Source organism: Phlebotomus argentipes, unplaced genomic scaffold (genome assembly GCF_947086385.1).
Source record: "Phlebotomus argentipes unplaced genomic scaffold, Phlebotomus argentipes genome assembly contig_15, whole genome shotgun sequence".
Taxonomy (NCBI): domain Eukaryota; kingdom Metazoa; phylum Arthropoda; class Insecta; order Diptera; family Psychodidae; genus Phlebotomus; species Phlebotomus argentipes.
In genome coordinates, this window is record NW_026776181.1 from 18,333,380 (window position 1) to 18,354,145 (window position 20,766).

General features: G+C 38.9%; 2 protein-coding genes across 3 annotated transcripts; one reads left to right on the forward strand and one right to left on the reverse strand.

Annotated features, from left to right (window-relative positions):
• Positions 1-173: 173 nt before the first annotated feature.
• On the reverse strand, positions 174-20,182 carry LOC132263073 (glutamine-dependent NAD(+) synthetase). Of its 2 annotated transcripts, none has more exons than XM_059762645.1 (6): positions 20,072-20,182; positions 4,568-4,749; positions 4,093-4,493; positions 3,780-4,030; positions 2,198-3,469; positions 174-2,124 (listed from the first exon to the last, which is right to left on the reverse strand). In XM_059762645.1, the coding sequence occupies exons 2-6, from the start codon at positions 4,711-4,713 to the stop codon at positions 1,894-1,896; spliced, it is 2,301 nt and encodes a 766-aa protein (XP_059618628.1). In that variant the 5' UTR covers positions 4,714-4,749; positions 20,072-20,182; the 3' UTR covers positions 174-1,893. The 2 variants fall into 2 exon arrangements, with proteins under 2 accessions (XP_059618628.1, XP_059618626.1); XM_059762643.1 differs by lacking the exon at positions 20,072-20,182 and adding an exon at positions 13,932-14,874.
• Positions 9,549-20,676, forward strand: LOC132262536 (cytosolic carboxypeptidase Nna1). The gene is made up of 14 exons (XM_059761815.1): positions 9,549-9,705; positions 10,277-10,455; positions 12,828-12,980; positions 14,861-15,369; positions 15,484-15,633; positions 15,722-15,983; positions 16,867-17,463; positions 17,542-17,610; positions 18,270-18,361; positions 18,475-18,610; positions 18,967-19,218; positions 19,304-19,893; positions 20,026-20,389; positions 20,511-20,676. The coding sequence occupies exons 1-13, from the start codon at positions 9,549-9,551 to the stop codon at positions 20,375-20,377; spliced, it is 3,498 nt and encodes a 1,165-aa protein (XP_059617798.1). The 3' UTR covers positions 20,378-20,389; positions 20,511-20,676.
• Positions 20,677-20,766: the final 90 nt, after the last annotated feature.

Sequence of the window (20,766 nt, forward strand, 5' to 3'; positions counted from 1 at the left end):
AAAACTATTATAAACATATTTATTGCTATTTTTTGTATCTTATTTATGTCTTTTCTTTTATTATGGAGAAAAAATCGCAGAACCGAATGGAAAAATAAAGAAGTTTCACTGAAAACCAGAAAATATTCTCTTTTATTCCTTCTTTCGTCGAAAATTAAAAAGATCTTTGGTGGTTTATTTTTGATAGAGCTAAAATTCTTTATTGATCCTCAAAAATACAATAAGTACTACAAAAGTTTTTTTTTTTTGTAAAAGTGTTTCTCAGTTGCAATATATTGTTTTATAAGGCAAGAAATTCTATGTTGTTTGGTATTTTTATTCCTCATGTAATTTTTTTTGTTTTTGAAAATACACTAACGCGTTTTTTTTTACTAGCAATTCCAATTTTCTCTATTGATTTAAATATTCCTCGAGTTCTAAATTACGAATTATGATTATGTGTAATTCTCACTGAAGTCTATCGTAATGTTTTTTTTCTTTTTTCAATTCCTCTAGAAAATGCTTGAACAACCTCTAAAGTATTCATTCATGTTTTAATCCCTTTATATAAGATATTTATGAATATAATTTGTAGTGAGTTTTTTTTTCTCTAATAATTGTGATGTAATTTAATGGGAAGAAATTCTTGCTAAAATCGCATGAAAGACTCATTTCGAAGTCGATATTAAATGCTTATATTTTGCTGACTTCTGCCAAGAAGCACTTTTATTGCTCATTAATAATTGATTTCCTATTCAAATTCATAAGATTATGAATGAGAGTTTAAATGGCTAAAGCTAATCGAATTTTCCACTTACTTTGTATGGCAAAAATGGAAGAAAACAAATTTTTATATACTTGAAAGAATTTCTTGAGTGACACAAAATCACGTCTTTTCCACAAGATGTTATTTATTTGGGCAGCACAGAAACCCATTAAAACTCACGCTGTAACAGATATAATCTCTCAAAGGTGGACAAAGAAAAGAATTCTTAGTAATTTGATACATTTTTACAGTGTCAAACAGATTTTTTTTCTCTCCCCTTTCTTCTTCGAATTGTCAATCAGAAATATTAAGAACATCTCACAGAAGTTTACCGTTAAGTCACCATATGTTGAAAGTGCTAAATGATCACAGTTTAACATATATTCACTATATTATATCGATCACTTAAGGTGTCACACATTAACTTCTTCGTCTCTTGGGCAAAGAAACATTCGCTAAGTTATTCACATGCACGCTAATGATTGTGTTTTGGGAGAGAAAAATGTACGTCATAGAAAAGCTTCTTTTGCATCAAAATCTTGGAGTGTTTTTCTCTTTCATATCATCAGGAACTATTCTGGCTACTATTTTACCGAGATTACACTCTGCAGAAGTCATTTATATAATTTACGCTCTATTCATAAATTTGCATAACTCGCTTTTAATGTGATTCACACAATAAATTTTCATCTCACTTTGTATTTGTGTGACATTAATAACTAATGTAGAATTGCGACAAATTGCTACAATTCCTCAAAAAGATGTCTTTTACAATTTAAATTGACTAGACATGTGAATTAACGCCTCATCTCTCAAAATAACTCCCATATAATATTCTCTCTATTATTTCAATATCAATTCGCTACAGTATATTGTGTTTTAGCTTCTTCAGCTGAATATCTGGCCTATTGTAAGTCATTTTAATCATTAAACATGATGCTGAGCAGTGCGGAGTGCTTCGCGAAGGATACATTTGCTCTCATCAGGTGTACAAAACCTCTCTTTCAGCACTCAGTGTTTCTATACAGAACATTATTATTATTATTATAAATTCTCTGTGAACAGTAAAATTGCAACAAATTCCATCTATTGAATGCTGAAAGAAAGAGTGCAAAAAAAAAGACTCAACAGCAGATAATAATAATGTGTTACACTGGAATTCCGCTTCGGTCCCTAATTTTCCCCATTACATTCACATTGAGTTTCGAATGACTGGAACGATGCTTATTGTCGAGCGATGTTGACGAATCATGTTTGGAATCACGTTGTGAAGATTTGCGACTGATGCTCTGCTTGTTCGATTGATTCGTTTCACGCGTTTGATCTGTATTTGTCGGTGCATTTTGATTTTGCACATTGTGCACCAGAATTCTCTCCAACTGCAAAACCAAACAGAAAGCAACAATAAAACATGAAGTTTTCCTTTACAAACTGTTAGCAATCTGCCTTTACCTCTTCGTCAATCGCCTTGAATTGCCAACTCCAATTGGCTCGATAGAGAAAAGGCCGATGATCGAAGCGATTGTCATCAGGACTGTAGGATTCAGCGTGATAAGCCGGCGTCAGGACAGTCATCTTGTGACGATTGATGGCATAGCAGCGAAAGAAGTGCTTCACTTTCTCCGCCACTTCATTGGGCGTGCACGCGTGTCCCCAAGTCGCCACCAATTTGCAGAACATGCTGAATGGTCCACAGTAAGCTTGCTTCCTCAATCTCCCGTACTCACTGAGTTCCGCATAGGTCATTCCCATGTCCTGCTCATCCGTCTGCACCAGCTGTCCACTGACCAGAGGCTCCAGTTCTGCTGTTGGAGCAGCAGAGACGATGTCATCGATGATGGGAAGATTGAATTGATTTCTCGCATAGAGAAGGAACTTTCGCAGATCCGCTTTGGAGATGCCGCCAATGGGATTAATGTCAGCACTGGAGCAATCATACTTCGTCATATATCCTCTCAGCGCCTCATCCACATTGGCTGATCCCAGAACAAGAAGACCACCAGGACGATTTCTCACCCACAACATGAGTTGTGCAAATAAATAGGCCAAAACCATTCGGATGCGCGCCTGAATGTTCTGCAGTGCCAAATTCTGTCTCGCACATCCGCCCAGAGATCGGAATTTCGGTGTCATTCCCGTCACGAACGTGAAAACACCAATCAGGGCACTCACGGCGCCATCAATGTTGATCTCCAGATGATAGCAGCCCAGCTGATCGGCCAACACAGCTGCCCTCTGCTTCGTCTCCACACTGGAATTCTCACTGCCCATGTAGCATGTGACGAGGAGTCGATTGCAGAGGGCGTGCGGATTGTCTGGCGTGTAGTCTGGATCGCCAAGAATCTTCCTCACATCGTGCAACACTTGAATGTCACCCAATTCAATGGCATTCACCACCAGACGACACATTGAGTGTACAATCGACGCTGTGCTGCTGGAATCCACTCCGCCGCTCAGCGGCAAAAAGAATCCACCCTGTCCTGACCGCCTCAGATAATCCCACATCCAGCACGCCGGACCCAGAGCAATCTCCTCCTCAGGCGTGTGATACTTCCACTGCATGGGAATGCTCGTGGGGATGCTCATGTAGTTGTGACCAGACATCTCAAAGTCCACATTGATGCGCGGATAAGTGGGCGCCGACGCTGCCATCACGCTGCGTGACCGCAAAGCCATTCTGTATGAGCGAATGTCCTCCAGATCAATGGTAGCGACAGTCACTTCCTGCAAGACAAACACGAAACTTCTACAATATTCATGCGATCAAATCAATTTCCTCTAAATCCAATGGAAAGCACACAAAGAATAGATGTCATAAAGCACTCTCTTCCTCTGTGTTTACTCTGGCAGAAAGAGAGAGATAAATGCTTTGTCAATAGTGAAAAAGGTTCAATTTCCAATTGAAGTAAATAAAATTGAATCCACTAGGATTCAGGATAACATATTGCCCTCACGGGAAATAACCCAGGTTTGAGGTAAACAGTTCAATAAACCATGTTGTGAATGGTAGGAAAATGGAGTAAAATTCACTTACAACATCTTGCAACGAAAATTGCTTTCCTCTCGCTATTATTTCCCCATTCAGCGCCACAGCAGAACAACCATTGAAGTATATTCGCTGCCCGTCGCAACCCCTGAGATTGCTGAACAAATAAGCACCGCCAGCTTTGTACGTTGCATTCCTTATCAGGTCCGTTGTCACATAGGCCTTTCGCAATTGCATATAGCTGCCAGAGCTGTTCACAATCAACTCCACGCCGGACAGGGACAAATCAATATGTGTACCTGCAGGTGAGCTTAATTAATTTCCCTGTGTTCATAAACAATGAATGCGCAATGAATCATACTCTTGGGATTCCACAACTCCTCGCATATCTCGTAGCCGATACACGTGTCCTTTGTGGCAATGACAGCATCGCCAATCGGCACAGTCTGTTGTCCTGTTTCTGCCGAAATCATTCGTGGCAGGTAGAAATCCTCCGTCATGCACAATTTCTTCCACATGGAAAACCATCGCGTCTCACGATAACAGCCATCATCGCAATTCTGCATTTTGGGCCTAATCAGGAGTATTTTCTTGTTAAAAAACGTCACACGGCAGTTATAAGCGACATTTCTATGCTGAATCGGCATTCCGACGTCAATCAAGATGTTCTGCGTGTGACTGGAAGTTAATAATTCCAGTAGAACTTCCCACGAGTGGAGAAATGTGTCTGGCTCCAGAAAATGATCCTCACAACTGTATCCACTGTAAACAGAAGAAGCAAAAGAGAGTAAATTGTTTATGAATTCACTGTGTGAGAAAAGAGCAAAATAATTTACCAAATCTCCAATTCTGGTCCTGTTCGATACGTCGCGCCCATTTCCTTGGCCTCAACAATCGATTGGAGAATCCTTGAGAGATTTCCCTCGAAGTCCAAAGCCCATTGATTCAGTGTGGCAACAGCAACAGTCACTTTCCTTCCCATTTTCCACTGAATTCTCCACTCAAATCAATCCAGGAACTGAAATGATGGTAACCAATTATTATCTCCCTTTTAGTGGAAGTGATTTTAAAATCACATAGCGACTCAAGATGGGTGGTAAAGTTGAACTCTATCGAATAAATAATTCCCTTCATTGCCATGGAGGCGAAATGTGACGATGTATGAGCCATTCATCAAAGTTAATCTTGGATAAAAAAGCTCTGCATTTTCAAGTAAACAAGAGAAAAGGTGTATGTCATTTCCATGATATAAATCCCTCCTGAAGAAGATACAAATCAAGAAGAATACAAATTTACTGACTCCATATTTTCATGTCAAAGTTCTGCACAAAATATTGCCCAAAAAAATGAAATAATCCAGAGGAATTTTCCATAAGCACAAACACATATCATGTTTTTGGGGGTGAATTTACTGACACTCAATGTGCATTCATAATTCACTTCATGTCACGATCATTATCACTATAAAGGACCTTATACAAAGCGTGTTATAAAATTCCCCAAATGGAAAAAAATGTCCATGAAATAAACACATAAATTCAATTGAAACGGAAAAACTCCTCACGATATCAATAAAATAGACGCGAAAAGTTATCCAAAAATACCTCACAACAATTTACACATATTCCAGGAAATCATTTCTCCCCTTTTCAAACACCAAAAATAGACATTCGAAATGGGGGATGATAGTGAGGAAAAAATAGCTCCACATATATAATATCTATAGGCATTTTATTACCTCTCATTGAAAAAACTTTATACGCCCGGATTCTCCTTACAATTTCACATGAGCCTTCGAGTCTATTGACTCACGCGTGATAGAGGATATCTTCCTTCCTTTGTCGTGTTCGATTAATGCTTTCTTTGAACTCTGACAAATATATGTATATATCTATAATACATAGCACACGCCAAACATGCGAGTGATTGAAACTTTTGCCTCACTCGCATTTACAGACGTTTTTTCCGCGATTACAGCCAGAGATAATAATAGATCGCTTCGACAAGTTTCACTATAAGAATATTAAATGCGATTGGCTTTTAATTAGAGATGTTGTGGTCTGAAATATATAGTCTTCACGAGCAATCCTGATAAAGGTATTAAAATTCTATGGCAGAAATATACGCAAATAGATTTTATTTGCACTCAAACAACTCTTTTTTACGCCTTCAAAAATAAACTTAACGACTTGTAAAAACCTGAGGGACAGTCTATCTTGCCTTATGTTTGCCTCCGATGCTTTCAATTTTAAAGATTAAACATCAGTTAATTCAATTCAAACACATAATGAATTTTTCACCTACAATATTAACGCAAAACCCCATTAGTTTTTGGCCAAATTGCAAATTCAATTTCAACACAGCCAGTGCTTTTGTCTTATCTGCAATCTTTAATAAACTCCCCCCAGGAAAATGTGCCCCAAAAGCCGTCGATGAGCATGATTTTCAATTCTCTCACGCTCTCCTGAAAGTCTCTTGTTCACTGGCAAAAAAAAACCTCATTTCAAATTCTCCACTTTATTTATTCATTCAGGTGATTTGCAAAACCAACGCGTTGCTGTTGAACTTTCTCGCGAAGAAAGAAAGAAAAAAAAGCCCCCGCGAAAGCTTGCATTTTCCCATCGGAAAAACCCATATCACTCAATTTTATTATTAACAAACCATTCTTTTCTTTTGCCTTTCCAAAACCTCACAAAGAACAAGAGAAATAGGATTCTTGGAAGAGAGTTTTATAAGAGAACAAAAAAAAAATCGACACATTTTCTCTGTACATTTATTTATAGCCACAAAGAAATTATGTATCTCACAAATGTGAATTTGAGCTTTCTAATATTAAAATAGTTGTGTATGGAAATAAGTTGAATCTGTATAGAGTTCGTTGACGGCAAAAAGCGCCTCCGAGTAGAGTCATGTTAACCCTTTCATTTTTGCGCAAGAGTGAAAGAAGACGCGAAAGCTCTGCACATCACACAAAAACATACACAGACATTCTCTATATCGCAAACTATTAGAATAAATATTCCTACTATATATTACGGCTACAATGTCTTGAAGTTGTATTTTCAACCATCATTCACAATGTTCCAAAGCGCTTCACGAGTTTGTGTGTTCTGCTGTGTTAACACAGCAAGAACTTTTCCACACCACTGGATGAATAAACAAAAAGAAAAAGCCTCACTCAAGCTTTCTGCTTGTGCGGAGATACCGGTTATGAAAATACAATTTCATTTTCAGTACAACGCGAAAGTTCACCGTCAATAGACAGTAAATTTTTCAATCATGACCCGGGCGAAGAGTTAATTGGGCAAATTGATAGTGAAAAAGAATTTATTCTAATACACACAGTCAGACAAAAAACCCGAGAAAAAATAATAAAACAAACATTTCCGAGCCGCAAACTTAATAACTCATCCGCTGAAATAAGGTGTTGAACTCTTGCCAAATTGATCAAACTCGAGGAAAATTAATGATGAAAGTTTCAAATATCTCATAAGTCGCCGAAAACGGGGAAGTGATAATTTCACCCTTGAAGAAGAACACCCACAAAATCACCATGTCGTGCAATTAACAGTGACACAGAAAATCATGGACGCTCCTCTGGAGGAAAACTACAACGGCGGTGAGTGATTGGAATCCCCTTTAATTCAATTATCATTGCCATAGTTTCAATAAAATCAATCAATAAGCGATATGATAAGTTTTTTTTCTTTACAATTATTACTGACCTTGACCCACATTTACCAAGAGAAGGATATATTCTTTCCCTTCAAGTCACCGCGCGCGCGATTTCTTTCAATTCGCCAATTTTTCTATATTTATATTGAACAAACAATGACCTAATAGATTATGCATTGGAGAGAAAAACTCTTTCAGTCGTCCCTCCGAACTGTAATTCTCTGCAATTTTCTGTGTAAATTTAGAATCAAATTGACATGTTACGTGGAGTTTAATTCATGAGAACGTTGCAGAGTTAAAAGAGTTTATGTATACAGATTTTATTTTCAAACCCACCTCGTTATGTGCTTTAGAGTATTTCGCAATCTCTGCTAACACTTGTCATAAATATTAAATTAAGATGCTCATTTTATTTACGGTCTAAGAAGCTCCCAACAAATGCTCATCTCTGTGAGGACACACAATGTTGTAATTCAGACAAGAATTCCACTCAAAAGTACAGCATAGAAAAGTCAATTTGGCGTCATGGAAGATAGAAAATATTTTGTTATATTTAAAAATAGTAAGACAAATTTACATTTGTTTAGCATAAAAGATACAAAATTTATATCACCATTGTCCTTTGCGTGGGAGTCTTTGAATTGCAAGAAAACAAGGACAAATTGCCCAAAAATATGAACATCTCAAGTTTATACAGAGGAAAGCTTATAACAAAGTCACAATGCTTTTTGAAGGTTGTTCATCTCATTCAGAACAATATTTATGACTCCAAAACTCACCCCCAAATTCAAAACAACTTATCCAGGATGGAAATTCAATCCATCCAGAACTTTTCAATTTATCCAAAATAAATCATGCAGCAGTGAGTGTAACAAAGGATTGACACAATGTTTGTTCCCACGACAACGCCAAACAGTTTATCTATTGAAATTGCAATTTGTCTGAACTCCTCTCTTCGACATATTTGTGCGGCGAGGCTTTTTTTCGGCTGCGCAAAAAGGTTTTCCTTTCCACACAGCCAAAAAGTGAATTGTTATTACCTCAAATTTTGACCTCAAAAACTTTTAATCACAGTGAGAAAATTTGCACCTTTTTCACAACTGTTACAGTGGAAATAGTTCTGCTTTTTTTCACATTCAGCCACTTTTGTCGTGACAAGTGAAAAACAGAGAGAAAAAGAAGTGTTTTTTTTTTGCCATCAGGGGAAAATGAAGATTGATTTAGGGCATTTTTTCTCTCTCTTTCTCAACAAACATTTGAAAATTCAATGCAACTTTTCCAATTCCACTATCACATGAGGGTTTGCCTTTGAGTGCTGTCCAAGTGTAAAATTTTGAAAAGTGAATAGGAAGTACAAGTGAACATGTTTAGAGGAAATGGGTGCAGTTGGAACATTTCAACCGGCAATCGTGTCAGATTCCTTCAAGCTCAACTCTTTCCGGTCTACACATTTACAGCGCAAGGTAAAAAGGAGACATTCTCAGAAGACAAACTCACAAAGTGAATAAATCCCATGGAAACCAACGTTTTCTCTCTAAACTCTCTGTAAATTTTTCTATGATAGAATTTGTGCCAAAATTTCATCAAAATAAATCTCTCATCACAAGAAGAAAAGTGTCACGTATTTAATCTTGCTCAATTTATCATTTTCCTTTTTCACATGCAATTAAACTCAATGAAACTGAGCGTGGAATATTGCAAAATTTTCTGCATCAATTTCATCTCTCTCTCTCACCAGGGAAAATCACAAATGATGTGATGCATTTTGCAAGAATGTCACACTTGTTACGAAGACCACAGTGTTTTCCACACCTGCTGGCAAATATTGCTGTCGTTTGGGAAAATAAATAAATAGATATTTCCCCAAAAACACCAACACATGCGCGCTGTACATCAGCGAACGACGAGGAGCCTTTTTCTTTTCCATACAACTTCGCACAATTCATCACGACACTCCGTGAGTGCATCCACAAATCCGTCGGAGACACTTTGACGGTGCCTTTGAACTCTGGCGTAGGCCAGAAATATTGTGTAAATAAATTGGGATATCATGTGCGTTTTGCACCCAACACGACTGCAATCAACTGTCGGTGGATTCAAATGTGGCGGAAAACGCGCACCGAAGAGACCGATCATGAGAACATGAGTTTTCACAGGCGAGAGAATATTCTCACTCTGCGTTCTGCTCTCGAACACACTTTTCCTCAGTCTACATTTTCCACTCGTCCTATTAGCACGTCTTTTTCTCTCTCGCTCTGTCGTGGTGTCGGGAAAATTTATCGCCTCACAGTTCGCCTGAGTGAGGAAACACACTGTGCAATTTTTCACACTCGTTCTCGTGAAAACAGTCAGAAAGAATATTAATTTTCATCTGTCCAGCAAAAGTGGAACAATCCTTTTTTCAACACCACTCACGGACACACAGAACCAACAGAAAAAACAACAAAAATCTCATCTCAACTTTGTATCAAGTGCAATTTCGCCAGAAATATTTATCGTTTCCATTCGACTGGCAAAAACAAACAACATTGCAGTGAAATATAGTGTGAAATTGCATTGAATATTCAACGGTATGAAACTCAAATCCAATTTTATACACTCTAATAATTGTCACATAGCAATTCCATGCACACATTCCAATATATATTCCCACTATTAGATTAAATCATACTACATAATCCCAAATGGTTCGCTCGCTTACTGTACGAGAAGACATATGCAAACAAAAGGGGCTAAAATTAAATTCTCTCCTCATTGACTGGTGTTATATTTTGAGAGAAAATGCAAAAAGAAAGTGAATTTCGACACTTCCCACACTCTTGCAATTCACATTCTCAACACAAATCAATTGCATCGCATTTTATTTGTAGGTTTCCTCGGGAGTTTCCTGTCAAATAGCCTAAAAACCAACCAGCTGGAGGTGAATACAGATGCAAAAACCCTGCGTCCAATTGCTCGCCTCAAGGAGCCCCGGGATTTATTTGCATTGCCGAAAGAAAGAGACTATGACTGTCCTCAGCAAGCGGCACGATGGCCGATCGAGTGTCAGGTAAGCCAAAAAAAAAAGCAGTGAATTTGCCAAGCCAAAACAAGGAAAAATCTATCATCGCGCGCCTGAGGTTCACTGAAATCTCTAAACAGTCAAACACAAAGCCTCAGCTGTGATGATTGGTTAAAATAAGAATAGAAATTAATTATTAACTCCAAAAAAGAGTCAAAAAGAAGGCAGAGAAAGAAAAAACCACACAATCCAAAGTGACATCAATGCTAAATGGGATTTTTTTTCTCATCTTCTTCTGCTTCTCACACCCAAAAAGCCATTTCACTCCTCTATCGCCACACTAATCGCGAACACTTTCCTAGGCAGTGCCAAAAATAATTTTTCCTCAATCCTGCCTCCAAGTTTTATGCTTCTCGACAAGTCCCACCATTCATGTAATGTATCAGGAGCGACATAATAAAGAATTACAGTGCTGCTTTTATCACACCGCGTGGGCGGTACAATTCGCGTCATTTAGTATATTAAACTTGCTCCTGCATTCGACGTCGTTTATACTCAAATTTTATCGCCTATATAATCCTCCTTTCATTTGTGAATTAAATATGTATTTCTTGTGGGATACAATATTAACTCATTCACATATAATTCACATTTATTTCACCTCGTATGTCATTCAATTCGAGCTGAAATATGCATGTAATTTATCAGAAAGACAACCACACAATTTCCGTGTCTTGACATTAGATGAAAAATTAATAATATTGGGTTGAAATAATAATTGCACTGGACAGTTTTGGATCAAGAAAATTCAACGAAGAAATTCCAGTCAAATCGACCAACTGCACTGGCATAATTCCACACTATAGCGTATGATTGATATTGAAATTAAATAACAACTGAGTTGCATGTTTATAAATAATACACATATCATTGTAACGCGTATGAAGACACCAAAATCTCAATTTCGACAATTGAAATCAATATCCTTTACCCGCAGAAAGTACAGCGTTTCGTTCAAATTTGTCAGACAATCAGCAGCCAAAAATGTGAAGAGAGCATTTTAAGTGATACTCCCACAAAAGTCTCCCTTTGAAATTGAAATTACCATCAAGCGCGCTTCTCTGTTCACAAGAATTCACTGCAAAATTTCCTTTGATCTCTGGTGCTTCATCTACATCAAGACACCACGTCAGATCGGCAAGCGAAAAATTTAATATGAAACCTAAAATAATGTTTAAATTCCTCTCGCATAAATTCAAAAATTCACAAAGTCGCAGACATTGTGGCTTCTTAATGTATTCCTTTTTTCGGAATAGAAGTCAAAACAAAGGCGTGCAAGAGTCACAAGGAAGTCAAGCATATGATGAGGAAGAGAAAAAAACAGCAGAAAACTCAAAAGTCATAGAAAATTTAACATGAAAAATTATTTATTGCTCTCGTGCGTGCTTAATCTTCATTGGTTTATCGAACTTGTCTAGAGACAAAATGTTCACTTCTCACCCCCAATCGAAGAATATCGGGCTGATGTTTCTCTTCCCATACAGATATATATATATACACCCCATCAGGGTAAATAGACATTTTGTACATACATATTTTTTTTAGAGCGCAAATGTCAGTCCCCAATAAAGTGTAAAGCCACAATGCCTTTGTTTCTGCTCAGTGGGTGAGTGAAATGAATCGAAAATATCGGAATTTATGCTTTTACAACACAATTCAACAACCTCGCGACACCAACACTGCAAAAAATCCCTATGCTTTTCCCTACATTATAAGCAGAGGCAGTGAAAAGAAGAAAAAAAAAAGAACAGGAGAGCGCGCGCGATTGAAGCCTGACTCTATCGGAACTCCGCTGTAAATACACATTTCCCCGCGTGATAGAATTCAGGCAATGTTGATTGTGAGGGTTCATCGAGAGTTCGACAATTTCCGTACGACCGTTACCTAGGCGAATGTTTGGGGTATATAGTCGAAAGCACCCATAGCAATATTGCTCTCTCTCTCTCTCTGTCAAAGTATGTACACCTTTTATTTAAAGCCTACACACAAATTTCATATCAGCCAACATACATCACGACTCAGTCTATCAAGATTACTCAACGGTGTCGTACACACGCGGTGTCATCAAACCATATTCTCAAAGCGATCAGCTGCTTTTCACACGGGCGCTTTTAAAAATAGCACTCAAACACCATGTTTAATTGTCATAATTGCTCTCAGGGAAATTAGTTTCGAGTGTATCGCGAGTTAAACACCTCTGATTTCATGTTCAAATTAATTAAATCTGTTGCATATGAGAGGGAAATGAGTGTAAGAACGTAGAGAAACACAAGGAAAAATCCCACAATTTATTATTTAACTAAACCACCATTCAGAGATAAATTGCAGTGAAAATCTCCATTGTCGTCCCACATTTTTAGGTATTGGAAGAACGAATTTATCACATAGAATATGTGCCAGAAGCTCCCGAACCATACTATCAGCCAACAGGGAAGGAATTGCAGCCACGACCAGTCGGAGAGGAGAATGGAATAGTGATTTATAATTATAATCCTGTCAGTGCCGTTAATTATGTAAGTAACCTTCAAAGATTTTGTGAGGGAAAAGACATTAAGCTTCCTAACAAAATTTATACCATGCTTCACATCCCAACTTTTGGCCTCAGCCAAAACAAAGTGTCTTTATTTTCAATATAATGTTGTGTGGCTTTAATTTGTATTTCGTGCAATTAATGACATGTGCGGATAAATTAATATAAACTCATTTCAATGGCACAATTTGATTAAACACATTTTGATAAAATATTGTGCATTAATTGACTTAGCACGGCTAGTCATATTTTTTTTTCTAATGAAATCTGGCAGTGAATCTCTTGAATATGCTGAGAAAGACATAAATTCATCAGCCAGAAAGAATGTTCGAGTGCAACTATTCGATCTTTTGCAATTAAGTGCTGTTGACATTCGCTGAGTGCGGTTAAATCATTCCACATTTATTGCAAGAGAGCAATAATTTAATGTTGACGTGAAGACAATTGACTTTTCAAATTTCTTCACATGTTTCCAATAATTTATCTTGTCTCTTTCCTAACAAACTGTAATGTTTATATACTTCTCAAAAACATTTTCTTGATACATATTTGACCAGAAGTTGTTCCATTACCAAATTGAATTGATAGAAACTTATTGGCTTCTTCCTGGGAATATCTTCAGATTGACTTCAGGCCATAAATTTCTCAGGGATAAAAGTTTAACGATAACAAGAAATATTGACTAAAATGTCTCAAACTGTATTTTACATCTGCAATATAGCACAAGCCGACGATAAATCCATATCGAGGAGAAACACGTATGCCATCAATTATTCATTAAGTGCAAAAATATTTTAACGTGTTAAACATGAATTTAGTGGTTTTATGTGATCGCGCGCGATTTGCCAGCAACACCACCGAAATGAGTTTATCCACCAGGAATAACATGAATATTTATTTGGTTTAAGCCAAAAAGAAGTAATTATTAATTTACCACACAGATTTTGTGCCGTCATCATCATCAATTTGTGCAGTTTCGCTGCAGGTTGCGCGCTGTTTCACCTCTTGCTTCAAATTATGTTTATTGTTGTTTTGGGCAACAAATTAATGCAAATTTTCCAGCTAACATTTCCCTGTCTGCAAAATTATTGCTCCTCTCATTCCATTAATATATATATGAAGACATAACACAGACAATGGTGAAGCAATTAAAAGTTTAATTGGAATTATGAGAAGGGACTTTTTCCTTCAAGGAATTCATACAGAATATTTCCCAGCATGAAACATACAAACACAAAGACACAGAGAATAGGATAAATATATGGGGAGGAAACATGAATTGCATAAAGAGAAGAACAGACACAATCTATGTCATTGCCAAGTGTGACAATTCATTGCCAGACACACAATAGGTGTGTATATATTAGAAGTCTTTCTCTTCATGCTAAGCAAAAACCCCATCAGTCTCTCGCCTCTTTGTAAGTGCATTTGCCAATTGGTACAGATTTTATTCACAAACTTTCCTTCCCGGCTTTTCTCAGGTTCAGTGTTAATTTGTGTGAATTTAATTGTGCATTTGTGACAAAATTAGATTTGAACTGTTTTCTTATTCCTTGCGATTAATGAACAGAAGAATCGCAGATGTGAAATCTCACGTGAGCTTTCCCAACTGAGTGTGTGAGTTGGCTTGTAAATACACCCCTAACCACATGGCATTGATAAGTTCCTCAGAGTGATGAATGATAGAATTGCAAGACGACACGTGATACTCATGTCAATTCTCTCCCTTCTCTCTCTCTCTCTCTTTCTCTCTTTTTTTTGTCTCTAAATCTCCCCATCTGTGCAATGCACATCAATAAATCCACCACCAATCAATCAATTCAAACTGCACAATTAAAAAATAAAAATCAACAATGCATATAGTCAAATAGAGACAGTGATTCAGATTCTGACGACGATGATAGTTCAGCGACCGAGATAAATTACTCTTCAACACCGGAATCTGATGACATAAAGAGCAAAACACCGGACACAGATGCAACAGATTCCGATGAGAGTGGAGATGGCAATTGCAATGATGATGATGACGAGTGTGACGACACAAGTATCAAATGCAAAAGCCTAAAATTAGATAGTGCACAAATTAATACAGCAGACACAGCGAGATGCAACAATCTCACGAGCAACAATCTTCCACAGTTCAGTCGTTCCAGCGTTGGTGGATCGAAATATCTGCTCAATGCCCACCCAAATCCACCTGAAATTGAAGATTTAGTGTTCGAATCGCGCTTCGAGTCGGGAAATTTAGCAAAGGCTGTGAAAATAACATCAGGATACTATGAACTCTACTTAAGACCCGATATGTATACCAATCGTCACACACAATGGTTCTACTTTCGCGTCATGAATACACGGAAAAAAGTTAATTACAGGTTAGAATCAAATACCACAAAGTTAATATGCTATCGAAAAGCACTTTATATACTCACACAGGTGCACAAATCATGGAAATATTGTCATAAAATCCAACTGTCACATGCCCACAGGTTCTCCATTGTCAATTTAGTGAAGTCGGACAGTCTCTACAATGAAGGAATGCGTCCCCTCATGTACTCAACCATTGAGGCCAATACATCTCTCATCGGTTGGCGGCGATGTGGAGAAAATATCACATACTTTCGCAACGATGACACATTGTGAGTGCGCGCTGTTTTGGCCCCCAAAAAACACCATCAGCAGAAGTCATCTAATTTTCTCTTCTCTCCTCTCTCTCTTGCCCTTAAGTCCCCTGAACGATGACGATGATGAGAATGGCTCCTACACCCTCACATTCAACATAGAATTTCAGCATGACAACGACACAGTATACTTCGCCCACAGCTATCCTTACACCTACAGCGACCTCCAGGATTATCTGATGGCAATCCAACGCCACCCAGTCAAGTCCAAGTACTGCAAACTCCGACTGCTCTGCAGATCTCTGGCGGGCAACAATATCTACTACTTGACAGTCACAGCACCACAAGCGGAGGAGGAGGCAGTAAAAGTGAGTCTCAATGTTTCACTCTATTCCGGAAATCCCGTCACAATAATCTTGTGGTGTAAATCTTAAACTCACTCAGAGACATTTTCAACTTTAAGATAAGGGATTCATAGCTCACGTAGAGACATTAGAGAAAGTTCACGCTCAGATGAATATTTATTGGGTCACGAGAGGAATTCACACCCTGCGCCAAGGTGTTCCTTCCAGGCGAAAGGACATGCCAAAGATAATACAAAATTGTGAAGATATTCACTGCACTTTCGAGTCTCATGAGAGCAAAAGCACGACAGTAAATTCAAATTCTCACATCTATAAATTCATTCTAGAGGGTTATTCAACATAACAGGTCATTAATTTCCCCAAAACACACAACACACACGCACACAAAGTCATTCCACTTTGAGTGGAAACACTAAAAATAATCCCTCAAAGATATATAGCACCAAATTTCAATCAACTAAATGGCCACAAATAATACCAGCAATTTTCCTCAGTACACAGACATAAAGCTGAAAAAGCCAACAGATTTATGAAAAGCTCTTTTAATCACTTTTCATTTTACAAACTGCTACTGAAGCTCTTCCAAATATTAAATACGCCTTTTTGCATAATCACTCAGACTCGAAGGGTGAGAAAGAATAAAAAGTTGAGCCCTTAATTTTTCAGTTTAGAACGAGTAACAATAAATCAGGATTGCAAAGTTTTAGTGGTTTTTTTTAGACAGAAATGTCATGTTAACTTTTCACGACAGAGATATTAGAAAGTAATTTTATATCGATATAGTTTTTTCCCACGAGTGTCTATTTATAGAAAAAGAACAGAGAAATTGACTTGGCACATGTGTGTTCTTTTTTTCTTCCTCCTCCACCCTTATTGCAAGCAAAAGAAGAGGGCGGTGGTGGTGTCAGCCAGAGTTCATCCCGGAGAAACACCCTCGTCGTGGATGATGAAGGGTCTGATGGACTTCATCACGGGTGATTCATATGTGGCGAAGAGATTGCGTCACAAGTTCATCTTCAAGCTGATACCAATGCTCAATCCTGACGGCGTGATTGTCGGAAATACACGGAGTTCACTCACGGGCAAGGATTTGAATCGCCAATATCGCACAGTGATTAGGGAGACATATCCGTCAATCTGGTACACCAAAGCAATGATCAAAAGACTGATGGACGACTGTGGCGTCGTCATGTACTGCGACATGCACGCGCACTCACGAAAGCACAACGTATTCATCTATGGCTGCGAGAATAAGCGACAGCCTGAGAAGAAGCTCTCCGAACAGGTGTTTCCACTCATGCTGCACAAGAATGTGGCTGATAAATTCTCCTTCGAGAGCTGCAAATTCAAGATTCAGAAGAACAAAGAGGGCACCGGACGAATAGTCGTGTGGATGTTGGGTGTCACAAACAGCTACACCATCGAGGCATCCTTTGGCGGAACAACGCTGGGGAGTCGCAATGGAACACACTTCAATACCATGGTAAATTATCCCTCATCATGCTTTCCTCATGTGTAGTCTGTGTGTGTGTTTAATGAAGCCTTTTTCCCTCCCTTTCAGGACTACGAGCAACTGGGCAGAGCTTTCTGTGAAACACTCATGGATTATTACGATGAGAATCCATTGAAAGTAAATAGGCGAAAGAGATTGATGTTGAGATTGAAAAAGATTAGACGATTAGAGCGTAGATTGCGAAAGGCCAAGAAAGCACAGAAATTGGAAGAACGTCTCCTTAAGAATGCGGAAATGCAGAAATCACTCTAATTACTTTTTGCCACTTTGCCAATTTCCTCTTTTTTTTGTCTCTCTTGATTTTATTTAATAATTTCTCAACACACGCGCACGTCTTCTTTATACTTTGCATCGTCATTTTTATATATTTGATAATATATTAATTGTGTATATAGAGTTGGACATTAATTCTTGAAAGGACTTCTCAAAAAACTTTTGAGTTTCTCTATTATAGTGTAATTAATGTTTGCATCGTGACTTCGTTTTACCTTTTTACAACACTACACAACTTTGCAATCTCTCTTTCACTCTTTCTTATAATTCTTGTTGAAAACCACAGAAAAAAGATAAGAAATATATGTTTGAGAAATTCTTCTGGCACACATTGTACCTGAAATGAAATTATATACTTTTCTTCTGTTGAGCACAATTTGAAGATTAAATATTCTTTTTTGCACGATTTTTTTTTCGTTTTTCTTCTCTTTATCATTTTCCCCATCCAATTATACTCTCACGCATCTCACGAGAGATAATTGCATATTAATCTCTTTCCACAGGAGAGACTCCGCATGAAAATCCTCAATCGACTGTCAAAGGAGGGTTCAAGTGCTGATGAACCACTAAATATTCCACTGTCTGACTACTCTAGGTAAATGCCCAGATAATTTGAGCAATTAAGTGTGCCACAATAGACACACAGGCTGCAGGCATTTAATTAATTAATAATTGTGTGTGTGTGTTTCTCTGTGTTGTGACCAACAGCGATGAGGGTGACACAAGTTCTGATAGTTCGGAAAATGAAGCCAACAAAAGTATATACGAGGGACCTTGTTGCCAACCATTGAAGGTGCCACCCTCGTCTCCGGTCATGCCATCAAAGCTCAAGTGCAATAAGAAGGTACATAAACACCCGAATTATTCTGTGAAAGTTGGCACATTTCTTGGAAAATATTCACATTATAATTCCTGTCGCTTCAATCAGCCAAAGCTGTAATTGCATTTCTGGCGGATTTCAGCACAATTTTCTCACAATCTGTTTATTATATGCCATGAATTTATTATCGTTGTGCTGAAAAATGACGAATTTTCTAAGAATATCCTTTCTTTATTTCCTCCTCCAGCACTTTTATCACTATCACTACTATTTCCCCCCACAATCGAGCTACTTTAGCACCCATACAGTTAAATAATAATAACACCACGCAGAAAGACACTCTTGCATATCAAGAATATCTATTAAATTGCCATTAACAGTTCAGAAAGTCCAAATTGAAACGACCAGTGACACTGAAGAAATCACAGAAATTCCCCTCAAGGCCCATCATGGACATTCCAACCACAGATCCTGGCCTCGATCTCTGCTATTCAACCTCAGACGAGGACTACGAAACCGACGCGGATATCTTTGGGCGCGGATACAAGGGGAAATTGGTGCGGAAATCACCTCAACTCTTCACCGACACCAACATTCACATGCCACCCGAATTGATAATAACATCAACGAAAGTGAGCGCCAAGATTTCGGCGGTATTTTGCAAAATCAATGCTAACACACACATTCCTTTCCTTTTTCTTTCTCAATGTGGCCCAGAAAACCGATGATGAGCTTGGAGATAAGTCGTCAAAAATGCACGAAGGCGCAGCAACGCAATCAATATCGGAATTTCCCCCAATAAACATCAGCAAACGTGCTAAATCTTGGCACAGTTTTAATCGCTGCATGGCCACGTTGAAAATCACAAATTCCACCCAAGATGCCATCAATTACGACACCGCGGATAATCTTCAGCTGAAGCTGTCGCTCAAGAAGCAAATTTGGGCAGGAGCGTGGCCGGGAAAGAATGGAATTGATCGCTCGCGGCCACTTTCTTGGGGTGTTTCATCGCTCAGCAGCAAGAAAACCGCCGCCAATCATCCCAGAATCAATGACTACGACAGCGAGAGTCTGCTGACGGCGTGCTCGCAGAAGCTCGCCGCCTGGCAAGAGACGGAGAGACAGAATGCCGCCAGTGCGCTGGCCAGTGATAAGAAGACACCGCGGAAGCCAGCGACAGTGAATGGAAGTGCGGTGCAGGCGAAGGTGAATGAGAAAGTGGGTAAAAATAGGCGGAACACAGCCTCCTTCGTCACGCCCATCAAGTCTCTGCCAGAGGAGCAGGCCAAGAGCAAGCGAAAGCCCAAGTATGTAAAGAATTCACTTTCCCTTCAATGTCCTTCCGCGCCAAAAAGACACAAACATTGGCCGGCAAGGGCAGTTGAAGACGTAGCAAACAATTGTGTGTTTACTATAAGGCAATTATTCTGTCTCTTCAGGAGCACATTGACTAAAATAGTGAAGGCCACGGATTTCTTCACTCACCTGGCTAAGGCGAAGCCAAAAGGTCGTGACGTGCCAAGTGCAGCACTTCTGGCGCCGCAGAACTTCGTCGGGGCCCTCGTGCCCTCAGCCAACCACCTGGGCCACAAGCCAAAGTCACCCAGCAAGTTCCGGACGGGCGCTATCGTCGTCACGGCTGTGCAGCCGGGCAAGAAGTCCAAGAAGATGCGTCCGGCGCGTCACAAGAACCGCGACACTTCCGACAGCGATTCTGAAAATGCCAAGACATTCGTCAGGAAGGTGCGGACGAAGATCAAGCGGAAAAAGAGCAAGAGCAGCAAGCAATAGGCATTAGTTATTGTACGTATCCCTGAAATACAAGTCCTTTTTATCAAATTCCCACACGCGAAATCAGATATTCGCCCCCTGGCCATAGATTTCATAGTTACGTTTTTCCCTTGGCGACTTTTCACCGCCTCAGTGCATCGCAATTAGCACGGTAGCAAGTGAGAATGACTCGTCAACAGAGGCAGAACACTGTGAATGTCGCTTCAATGGCGTGTGATTGAGTCTTGAGGTGAAAATAAGAGAAATTATTCGAGGAGAAAAGTGACGAAAATCCACGAGAAAATAAAACACACTTTGACAGCTCGCTCTTCTGATTTTGCAATCTCACGACCACAGAGCCATCTGGCAGCTCAGCGGGATGGCAGCGAAGACACATTGGTCACAGGAAC